At 34.4% G+C, this 13,141-nt stretch overlaps 1 protein-coding gene across 1 annotated transcript in view; it reads left to right on the plus strand.

Moving 5' to 3' along the window:
* The first annotated feature begins 12,316 nt into the window (after positions 1-12,316).
* LOC108759073 (tubulin beta-1 chain) overlaps positions 12,317-13,141 on the plus strand; it is a 10,137-nt gene continuing 9,312 nt past the window's right edge. The window contains exon 1 of the mRNA XM_018504370.1: positions 12,317-12,569. Coding sequence (XP_018359872.1) covers positions 12,513-12,569 — 57 coding nt within the window. The 5' untranslated portion in view covers positions 12,317-12,512. The remainder of the gene's footprint in view (positions 12,570-13,141) is intronic.

The following is a 13,141-nucleotide window of genomic DNA, read 5'->3' on the forward strand; positions in this document are numbered from 1 at the left end:
TTGTGGGTTAATTCTAAGCAGAATCGTAAGGCTCGTAATTCGTTCTCGTAAGATTTGTAAGAATTTATGACTGCAATGAAGTTGTAATTTTATGAGTACCCCCCGTAAGATGTACGATCATTCGTAAATACATATCTATACGATTTCTCGTAAATCTTAACGGCTAGTAAAAAGCTGTAAAGATATTGCATAAAGTTATATATTGCATAAGTTTATATATTACAAAGTTATAAGCATTCCAGTCATAACTGTCATTAGTTCTTACAAGTCTTATGAAAACAAGTTACGAACCTTACAAGTCTGCTTAGAATTAGTTTATTAATTTAACTCTTAATTGTAAGTTAATTCTTAGCTTAGGATTCTCGACAATATCAAAGGTTTCGAGAACAAATTACGAGCCTCCTATAATTCTGAATTTGGATTGCCCCGCGCATGATGCATTCTACCAACGTGGCAGTGTACAAAAGCGACTAACGAGATCTCCTTGTACGGCCCACACATCTCGTTTTAGGTGAGTACTCTCAGCGCAACTCCTGGCTCTCGATCCTTTCTTTATTAAGTGGGGTGCCTTTATTGACTTTAAATGGCATCAAAATGATACTGACGCGACGCGTTATGTAATAGCGATCGAATAACGATCGTAATACATAATTACTGCCAACATTAAGTCATCCAAGCGATAAATTGTAATGAGAAATAAAATAAAGCAGGAAATAATTGAGAATCTAATTTTAACTCCTACATAGAAAAAAAAAGACTATTCTTAAATCAACCATAATATACTCATATATAAGCAAAAATATTATAATCTTGCTTTAAAAATTGTAGTCTTGAATTTGTATTGATATAAGATTTTTAATTGAGCAAGTTTTGAATTAAGTGCAAAATAATACTTGCATCAAAACAAATTTAGGTAATCAAATCAAGATTGATATCTTTAAAGCAAGATTATAATATTTTTGCTTCTATATGAGTATATTATGGTTGATTTAAGAATAATCTTTTTTCTGTATATAATTATATGTATATATAACAAAATAATGCACTTTGTTATAAGTTGGAGACATTTATAATGTCATTTATTTGTGTTAATCACACATAATTCAATTTACAGTATAAAATACGAATTAATTTGTACTTTAATTGTAGATAAATTAGTTCCTAAATGTGTGACGTCTTGCTGTCTTTGCTATTTTTGTTTTAATAAATATCCAGATCGACAAGAATCCATAAATCCATTCCCTTCCGTCTTAAGACGATCATAGATGTAATCCTGTCTCGAATGTCGAGCAACTGATTGACTTTGTCCTCCTTCGTCACGATATATATTATACATGTCGGCGACCTCCGCAATGGAAAACGAAGCCATTTACGGTGACCACGTGGATGTTGTCGTTTGTTTTCGAACCCGAGTATCGTTCGATCTCACGAGAAAGTAGCTGTATGTCAAAATCTTGGCCTGGATATAAACGGATGGAGTCTCCAGAAACGCAGCAGCGGCGAGTCGCGCGATTTCGCCGTGGACTGTGACAAGTGATAGGTAAAAACATTCCGTTATACTTGACTCTTCCTGTTGTATATACAAAAAGAGTTGACTGATAGAAATGACTTTTACTGCCATCCCTGAACTGCACAAAGTTTGGTCAACGCCAATTCACGTGTCAGTTTTGAAAAAATACAATCTCTTATCTCCAAAAAGGCTACTAGTGTCTGACATCCAACAAACAGCAGGTTATTGTGATCCTTAAACTCGGATATTCATTTAAGGGTGAAAAAGAAGAGGGAGAAGAAAGTGTCTTTTACGTAATGAATTTATATATAAAGGAACGGTTTTATTAAAATACTTGAAAATTTAGCTAGATACAGGTCTGAAAATAATTTTTTTGGACCATCACAATAATTACGCAGACGCTCGAGTTGGTTGCTAAAATATCAAAACTTTTGTAGCATTGCTGATCATACTTAAATGTCGTACGTAATTATTTTGATAGTCCAATAAAATTATTTTCAAATCTGTATCTATAGTAAAATTTTTAGACACTTCAGTAAAATCGTTCTTTCCGTGTATATGTGACATCCAAAATTATAATACGGAATAATTGTATATCCTACTATATTTTTTATATTGATTCTAGAGATTATAATACATTGCTTATAATTAAATTGTGATAAAATTACTAATTATTATTTACAACGATCAGCTTTACGACATCGCGAATGTACATTCATTTAACATTATCCAAGAACTTTTGAAAATCTATAATATTTGACACATAATGACGTATCTCCTAATTTAACTCTCGACTGTTTGATTACGTCAATAACGAAACGAATGGACAGGGATATATGCCTGCGGAAGCATTTAGGCGTATCGGTTGTCGTTCACCTTCTTAGGATCAATAAAATACCAGGCGGGGCAAGGCCTGGCCTGTTCAAGTTTGGGCTTCTCTCAATCGTACCATAGTACCATATATCATAGTCATCGTCAATAATTTTATTTATACATATAGAGTTCTATTAAAACAATTCATCAAAGGGACTCGTAAACATGAACGTTCATTCTATAATTTTCCCCAACCGTCAATTTCATATCTATAATTTTCACAATTTAATTAATATCCAACTGCCTTAACTTACGCTCTTTAATTATCGTAATTATAGAAATTTCCAAAAAATATCCTCGCTATTTCTCTACAATTTATTGTTATCTCAATATTTCTATTATTCTCGACGTGTATATAATTAAGAAAATATCACAAGACCATCGTTCTAGAAATAATCGTCACAAACAACTGACTTATATCTGTTTCGGTATCGCAGAAATGGAAACCGCATGCGACTCGCCCTGGCTCGTGCTCGTATATATAGACGATATCGATCGTTTTGACGATGACTCAACAGTCGCCGCTTCTGACTCAGGGGGTAGCTTCGTGCAACAACCCCCTTGCCGCAATCGCATCATCGTGAGGTGCGCTTCGCGCGCGATTCCTTGCTCATGGAAATTCCGCAGAGTATTGAGGGTAGAAACGCATCTACCATCCATCAAGGTCGATAACCATGACTCATGTTCACCCAGCATATGCGAACACATATAATCAACACGCGATCGACTAATTGTAAGTCTGACATTAGAGACTAAAGGTCAGCCGTAGGAGTATCTACTTTGGAGTTTGGCAGTTAACAACTTGGGCCTTGGATAACTAAATCCACACAATCATGATTGAGTCGAGTTTAATTAAAATTTAAAAGCTTGTCTTTCATAACGTATTCAACAATGTCTATCTAAATGAACATGATTCTAAGGGATTCTCCTTGATTAATGGACTTGTGTCCGTTTCAATGTAGATTAGCTTTAATTCCGAATTCCCGATTTAAAACTAACTCTTCATCTTTTTACAAATTTAAAGATTTAAAAAAAGATGGAAAATAAATTAAACCGAGATTAAAGTTACTCTATATTGATAGAAACTGGTATTAATTGTATTCGCATTAAAAACTGTTAGAGTGACATTATTTCATGTTAGATTATTCATTGCATTTAATACCTGTTCTATAATAGCCGTAAGCGTAGTTGTGAGTAGTTGTAGTTGTAAGAATCGACCAATCATAATTGAATATTTTCCTCATATTCCACTTGACTGATCAATTCTTACAACTACAACTGCTTACAACTACGTCTATGGTTATTGTAGGATAGGCTTAACTTTGTAATAAATGCAGTATAACAATAAAAAAATTAAACGTCTTGTCTACATGCGTGTGAAAAACTAGACGTCGCAATTGACATAAAAAAGACATTATAAGGTATATTTATGCAAATAACCGTCATCCTGTATTGTACGATTTCAAATTACTATTTTGCACGAGATAAAATAATACTTTATGTAATCATTATCTTCAGTAAATCTAGATTAAATGGAAGTTCTATGTTCTACATTATATTATCTTTTATTATCTACATAATTATCTTTTTACATTTGTTTTCTCTAGTTTCATAGAATTTTTATCAGCTAATGAATTTATCGTAAAAAAAAGAATAACATTAAAAAATGGTAAATGTTATTGGTAGCTATAAACATTTTTATTAAATAAAGCTCAATTATATTTATTTTAACTTGAAAATAATTTTTTTAATTTTGATTAAAGAATCAAAGCTTAGCGTTAAACACGCGATGATGTCATATACTTTCCATGACATATATAATGATGTTCTTCATCGAAGCATCGCGAGAGAGTTGTTTCCAGCGCGTATAAACGCCGCGATTGAAGCGGCATTAAATATTCACTTGATACAGATTGATCGCTAATTATCGCAACCACATAATGACGCCAGCATTACTTTTTCCTCCGAACGCCTGGGAACGTGATCGAATCTGGTTTTAAAGTGGACATGATGTCACCCGGCGTTTACGCTCGCGGACCCGCCGTTTAATAGCAAAGCCAACGAAGGACAATAGACATGGGGTATTAAGCCGAGCGTATATCCACATGGATTGTTCTTCAGTCGGATATTATGCAATCTCTCACAGTAAGATCGACGAAAGGCTTTTCGACTTACGTCAAGCCTCTGACGCATCGCAATCAATCTTTTCGCCTCGCCTAAACGATACAAGTTGCAAATGATAGATTTTACGAAACATTAGAAATAATTTAAATTAACACCTTAATCGTGCTATGATTTGCAGTATGCAGTTCTTAGACATGCACATAGCTACCCAAGGAACACACAAAGTCAATAAAAAAGTCAAAATAATTTTATTTTGATTCTTAACGTCAATAAACAGTCAAATTTTGTAATAAAAAATCATTATTTTGACTTTCATGACGTGAAAAAATGTCAGTTTGACTTTCTCTTGACTTGGTGTGTGTTTCTTGAATACTTTTCAGTTATTTCCTAGTTATTGCTCGTCACATATCTGTGGAGAACGTTACCGCATCCTCTGCGTTCTCTGAAACCGTTAATCAACGATCGATTAAGGGCATCGTACTGTGCGGGAAGCATTTCCTCGGAAGCATCGTGGATGATCGACGCACGTGCATGTCGGATGTGGCCGTGTTACGCGGGAAGAAGATAGATACGCGGTGGCATTTCGGTTAGGAATCGTGCAACGTAATTTGACGTTTCGCGCGAACGAGCACCACAGATTTCTGTTGAGTGTAAGAGCAGTGGCGATCTGTAGAAATAATTAAAAATAGCTTAAATTGGCATTAATAATTTAGCATTATTTAACAGTGGATAAGTTATATACTTGTACAAGTCATATTTTTAAATAGAATCACAGACTTGATGTAATAGTGTCACATGTGTATAAACACCTCAATAAATACACTGTAAAAAAATAGCGGTGTGAACTTAACACCATGCAGTGTCAATATAATTCTTACCGTGTTGGTGTTAAATTAACAACATAGTGTGGATTTAACAGCTGGATTTTAAATCTACACATCCATGGTGTTAAATCCATATTATGGTGTTGATATAAATACCAGAAGTCTTAAATTCACATCATGTTGATGTTAATTTAACACCAACATGCACTGAGAGAAAAATGTTTGGTATTTGTAACTATAATTACATATCACTATAATTATGATTATTACTGCTATAATAATAATAACAGTAACTATGTATATAGTTCTAGCAACAAATGTATATAGTTGGCAACCTAAAATGACTATAATTATAGTTGTTATAACCATAAAATAGTTGAAATTACCATAAAAATGATTCAAGTGACTATAATTTTATAGTTATATTTTGGATCAACTATAAAAAATATGGTTCAACTATTTTATGGTTATAACAACTATAATTATAGTCATTTTAGGTTGCCAACTATATACATTTGTTGCTAGAACTATATACATAGTTACTGTTATTATTATTATAGCAGTAATAATCATAATTATAGTGATATGTAATTATAGTTACAAATACCAAACATTTTTCTCTCAGTGTGGCGAAAATTATATAGACATCTCTTAGGTGTTAAATCCACACCAGTAGCGGGATTCTCTGAACGTCTTATCGATGATTGTCGCTATCGTTAACTAGCGACAGCCAATGACAGGACAATTCTGGAAGTAAGCGCGATTCTCTTCTCTCTGACTGTCGCTAGTTAACGATAGTAATAATTGTCGATAAAACATTTAGAGAATCTCATAATTGGAGTGTTAAATCGACATCGACATTTTTAAAGTGTATAATAATTTTAAGAAAAATCAGGTATGTCGCGATCAATGCCTGCGAAATCGCGTTATCATGCGAAACCACGTCGCCATAAGCGTGTGCGAGCCGAGCGCGCGATCGTGCGTGTATGCGACCTTTTATTTTTTTTTTATTCATTCCTCTCCAAGACGACGATAGTGCGCGAGGTTGATCCATACAAGGTAACGAGCAAGGCAGGACCGGCTACACCCCGTCGTCATCGTCGCCGCCATCGCCGTTGCCGTCGCCGATCACACCTCTCGCTCGTTCTCGAGGACAACACATGAAACGTCGGTGTCACGCGCTGGATGTAAGGGCGTTTGACCTGGCCGTGATGTAACTCCTATTCCTCGGTGTAATAGATTGACATCACGAAGGAGCTCGATGCTTTTACACGACATTGTCGCGTTATCGTTGCAATAACATTTGTTGACGTTGTAAGATGTATGAGACCTTTAATTTTGCCTGTGCAGAGTTCATATATAATTTAATGTTTCGCGAATGGATACTACAGATTTCTGTGGTGTCGTTTTTAAACTGAATATTGTCCTGAGTGTCCACGAGATAATTAAAATAATATTGAAGTTCCTTTCTGCTGTGTGTGAAGTTATATTTTGTAATTATATGGACTTACAAAATCTATAAATATGTAACGATACAATATAACTTATTATGTATAGAAAAGATTATCATTTATAGAAGAGGTAGATCATCACATTTATACACTCTAAAAATATCGGTGTAAGTTTAACACGTTAAACACTATAAAACGTTTTAAAGATGTCCAAAGAACATCCTATATCCTATAATAAGGACATTCTCAGGACGTCTCTCATGTCAAGTGTGATACGTGGAAGTGTTATAATTATATATCTAATGATGTATTATATGTATAATGCATACAAATATTCATAACTATCGTGGAAAAATGTACGTTTTGCAAAGTCGGTTTATGTACAAGAGATTACTGTACAAGCAGAATGGTGAAAAGATTAATTACATTATGTGAACGGAAGCTTGAGACAGTAATGGTTATATACACAGAAAACTCTGCTTGTTCATTAATTAAATCCGTCAGGTTGCCGCGGGCGTGTACCCGTGAGTCACTTATCGACTTTCTCCTACGACAGGGGAGGATAATCGGAGTGAGTCTAAGGCGTCTACTGGGTAAGGGTGGAGTGGGTCATACTAAAATTAACCACTACATCGTGCTACTTTATAGGTGTTCTAAGAGCTGAAGGTTTATTTTCGATTTTATTTCCCAAATGGCTTGTTTCTATCTGCATTAAAAGCACGCGATGACTCGCAAACTTATAACGTTCTATTTTTAGATAGACTTAGAGGCCCAGTTTCACAATTCACGGTTAACTCTTAACCGAGGTTCAACTTGTTTCTCATTTTTTTCCAATTCTAGAATTGAAAAGAGATAATGAATAAGTTGAACCTCGGTTAAGAGTTAACCATCAGTTGTGAAACTGGGCCTTAGACTTCATTTTCGCTTGATAAAATTTTATTATGTATATAAAAAAAATAATTTTTAAAAAGACAGTTAAAAAATTCAAAATTTTTATGCATACTTCTATTTTACTTCTGCGCATTATCTATACTGTATACTAATGCATACAACTATGTTCTATTCGTAACGTGCATGTTTTAACAGGATGATTAGGATCAACGTCATGTATACGGTTGACTCATCGTTTTTAATGAATGAACCATTACTGTCCATCTAAATGCACGTAAACCTTATACGTGTTAAAGTTAAACAGCACACCAAAATCTTTTACGACGCCAAAGTTGTTATGCAAATTTATATAAAACATAACATATTATAGACATGTAAAATATAATAAAATAATAAATAAAAATGAAAAAGCTAAAACGTCTAATAGAACAAAGCAAAATAGCGTTGAAAAACTTCACGAATTTCAGTTTGATATTTTGTCTTTGATAGTTTACTTTTATTTTTGTATTTATCGAGTAATATGGGTCACGAAGACCAGACCTGTTCGTGGACAATATAGAGTTCTTTTCTACCGCTACTCGCAAACGGATGCTCGCGCTATTTAAGGCGCATACGGATATAAATGTTCGTCTCATGTAAAACTTCTTAGCAGGATCCGGACTTAACGTGTTTTTGAGGAGGCGTTACATATGGCGCGCCAACGCATCTTACGTGGAAGCGAGACGGCAGGCTGCCGTTAAGGCAATGTAATGTCACACGAACGCGTAACCAAAGACGAATACGGTACTGCTTTGTAAAGAACTCACATCTCGTGAAGACTCTTCGAGAAACACTTTTAACTGTAAACTTCTTGTACGGCAAAAAAAGAAAATAGAATATCCAGAGATACGGTATCTGAGTAAAACACAGAATCAGATGATATAAAAAGAACGTCATTATGATGATTAGTTGTCATTTAAAAATACCAAGTTTTTCATGTTAAATATTTTTTAATCGTAAATTAAAACAAAAAATTATTAGGTAACTTCGTCAATTCTTGGTCGATGATCTCACACGGTTTTTGTAAAAACGTCTCACACATCTTTTGCCAAATGCAAAAATTATCTTTTATAAGATAATTTATATATTACTTTTTAATACCAAAACTATACATATATAATATGCTTGATTAATTATAAATTCTGTATATTACTTTGTAAAATATTCAAATATCAAATTAATATCAAATTGTATTAAAAACTATATATACTGATCTCAATTAACAACATGAATGTATACATTTATGTTGTACAATAACAGTTATTATACAATTTTTTAATATAATTGGTTTATACATTTAGATTAATTTATATAAAACTGCTTTTTCTGCTGAACGCAATCATTGACAAACTCTCTACCCATATCATAAGGAAGACATTTAAAGACCGAGATCAGTTGAATTGACGTGAATGTCGATAATATTATTAAAGTTACCAACCGTGTTTTTTTGAAGTTATAAAACTTCTATTAATTAAAATTTTATATTTATAAAATTGTATTAATAAAATTCCCAATAAAAATTCTATTTCATTTTTTATTAAATTTTATATTTCACATGTACGGTCCAATAAAGATTCTTATTGTTTATAATTTATACCTAATTTCATCTTATTAAATACCTACATTTAACACAACGAAATTATAAAATATTTTATAGCACATATATTCTGAGAATATTCTGAGAATATACTAAAAAGGTCACGTCTGATATTCGTACGATATTTCTATGGCCATAGCAACATTGTTCGCAGTATTCCTCTGAATATCGAGATGAATTTCGAAAATTTTTCTTAAGAGTGTGTAAGAAATATCTATTAAAAATAATATTCTGTTAGCGAAGAACAGTATTTTTAATAGATATTTCTTACACACTCCTAAGGAAAATTTTCGAAATTCATCTCGATATTCTAAGGATATACTGCGAACAATGTTGCTGCGGACATAGGAATATCAGACGTGACCCTTTTAGTATATTCTCAGAATATAATGTGCTATCTGGGAATCTGATGTCATAAGCTAATCACAGAGCTGTATTAGCATCTTAAGATATTGACTGCATTCAGTAAAAAAAGCAGCTTTGCAACTGTTGTAAAATTCTTTAATATAATTCGTCTTGCCCTTAGTTCCTCACTGGATCTAAATGTATAAACCAATCATATTCAAGAATTTTACAACAGTTGCAAAGCTGCTTTTTCTGCTGAACGCAGCCATTACTTAAGACAATTTTAAAATAAGAAAATGAATACCCGCCTAGACACGAAGATAGAATTATTTCTTTCATGTTCTATATATATATTTTTTCTTTCCTTTCAAAGTTTCTTTTGTTTTAATAAAATTTTTCTGATTTTTTGAACACAGTACGAATTAAATTAGGAGACGATAGTTCTCGCATCTCGTACCGATATGCTCCGTATTATCAATACTCGCGTCAACGCAATTAACATCCTTTATATCGAAAGACCTTTCCGTTGCGGTAGACCTAGCTTTTCCTGTACTCAGGACCGGTGCCCTTTCGGGGCATCTCAAGCGATTAAGCAGATTTGAAATTAACGGTCGAGACGGATTATTAAATTGAGTTAGTGACTCAGAGCTGTGTGTGTGTGCGCGCAAATCACGCCGTCGCCATTTTCAGAATTTTGTAAGCTGGAATTAATATTGTAGATTACATAATCTCGTTTGATATTTAAATATACCTTGAATTATTGCAGATTTTATAAGTGTGTGTTTTTGATATTTTTATCTTATATGTATAATATAAATTTTGATCTATACATTTTTTAAATTAGGAATGTATTATACTGATTTCGTAGTAATTTATTACATTAATCCTCACACCTTTTTCATCACATTAAATAAATTTTTTCTATTAAAATCAATTTCTAATTTATGACTTATCAAAATTTTTCTCATTTACACGCAATAGAATAAAACAATAGTCTGGATACTGTATTATACGCAAAAAGTCAATTTGTATCATTGTGGAAATTACACATAAATAATTTAAGATTTTGCAAACTGATTAAAAATTAAAAATTCGCTGAATTATGTATGTGAGTTAAAAAAGAGAGTACACATAACAAACAAAGGCTATTGTGTATAACCGCAAAGAATTCCGATCGACTATTCATTATTCTATTTTCAAAAAATTTTCTTTAGAATAAATTAGAAAATTTTCTATACAAATAAAGCAATGCTACCAAAACCTCCTTTGATCGAACAAAAAAAAATCAGAAAAATTCACACAAAAATGTCATTAAACACCAAGTCTAATGACATTTTTGTGTGAATTTTACGATTCTAATTTCAGTTCAAATAAACTGCAAACGTCTATTATTAGACAATAAGGAAAAAAAATAAAATAGAAGTGGATCTTATATATTAGGTGTTAAACTTAATTTCTGCCGTTTTTCGTCTCCAAAATTGATATTTCGAAGGGAAGATGAATGAATTCCATTAATCAAAGTAGTTTCCTCCATTTTCTACTTTATTACTAATTAATAATACTTTATTAATAATACTTTGATTAAGGTATTTCCCTTCCAAACAAATCAATTTTGGAGACGAAAAACGGCAAGAATTAAGTTTAACACCTAATATTATCACGTTTAACTGTTCCCAGGAAAGTATATAAATTTGCCAATAAACTAAATTAACATTGAAATCCATTGCAATAAAATCTGTCTCGTCGATTGAGAAATTGTGTTAAACTGACCGTGTCACACTACACCTTAGAGATTAGAATTTGACTTGTTAGATAATTTTAATTCGTTTCGTTCTTTGATTAGTTGAATTTTAATTTTCAATTCGCGATCTCCTCAATCTTCAAAATATGATATTATATATATATATAATACGAGCTTTAGGATTCTTTATATTCCGGATGCTGTTATATCTAACTAAGCATAGCAAAGCAATAATATTCGTGTAATTTATTACATTAATCCTCACACCATTCCATTAGTTTTCTTCCATCAAAATCGATTTCTGATCTATGATTTATTCATAATTTTTCCATTTATATACGCAACTAATAGAATAAAATAATCATTTTTAGATGCCGTATTACGCCCAAAACTTTCGATACGTAGTGTGACACAGGCTTTAGGATCCTTGATATCCCAGATGCTGTTACATCCAAGCAGAGCAACAATATATCTATATTCATGTACTTTATTACATTGAGTAATCCTCATACCTTTCCATTGGTTTCCTTCCATCAAAATCGATTTCTAATCTATGATTTACTCAGAGCTTCTCCATTTACGCGCAACTAATGGAACAAAATAATCGTTCAGATGCCGCGTTACGCAAAAAAGTCTAAATTGTACAAACGATGGTTCCTCTTAAAAATCGGGGAGTCGAAGCTACATCAGATACATATTTCTCAACGGTGTGTCGGTGTGTCGGTGTGCGGATGATGAAGTTGACGACGTCGACGCGGCAGCGGCGAGTCAGCGGCGCACAGTTGGCAACGCTGCGTCGCGCCACTGCGCGTCGCTGTCGGCGCATCGCAACCGCGAGGCAGTGGCGGCTCCGCCAATCAGCGCGCCGCTACGCTCTCGTTTCCTCCCCCTCCACTCTTCTTCCGCTCTGCCCCCGTAGAAGCTTGAAAATCTGTAACGGACACCGCAACCGTCGCATACTCGTCTCCGGGCTCACGCAACGCGTTGGTCTCTGTACTCGAGTCAGTTCGATAGTAAAAGAAAAAAAGTAAATCGCCGTCAGTCGCCGCCGCATTAAGGTACTCAGGACTCGCTTTCTTTCGAGAGGTCACAAGTCGGTGAATTCCACGAGAGCAACATGAGGGAAATCGTCCACATCCAGGCCGGCCAGTGCGGTAACCAAATTGGAGCAAAGGTAGGCCACTCCGAGAATCCGATTAAGAATCGACCACCTCTCGAACGAGAACCGTCGCTTGTTCTTTGTTCGCGAATTCCTAGCCTTCTAATGTCTTTCTTCCAATATCACCTTCCATCAGTCTCGATTAATCTCCAGTTCACTCGCTCTATCTCTTTCCAATTCTTAGAACCGGAAAACGTACAAAGTGTTAAACGGGGATTAAAGCTGATCTAAATTGATAGAAATGAACACGAAGCATCTATCGCCAGACGGTCGACGTTCCATCGTTCTTCACGGTCCTCGGCTGGAATTTTGCGAGACCCATTATTAACTATTCGACGAGTCACGACGCGATATATGTAGGATACATATAAGCAACAAGGGCGTTCTCGATCGGGATCAGCGGTCGCCGTGGCCGCGCCATTTTTCTCACCGCTCGATATCGCGGCCGAGGAGAGCAACCGTCGGCGGGAACGAGGACGCGCCTCGACGCTCATTTTCCCCGTCGTTCGCTGATACGGCGAGGAAACGAGGCAGCCTCGCCCGCGCGACGGTCGAAGACCTGTCATGGCGACAGAAGCTCGCCGGCC

The sequence above is a fragment of the Trachymyrmex cornetzi genome, unplaced genomic scaffold (genome assembly GCF_001594075.2).
Source record: "Trachymyrmex cornetzi isolate Tcor2-1 unplaced genomic scaffold, Tcor1.1 scaffold104, whole genome shotgun sequence".
Lineage (NCBI taxonomy): Eukaryota > Metazoa > Arthropoda > Insecta > Hymenoptera > Formicidae > Trachymyrmex > Trachymyrmex cornetzi.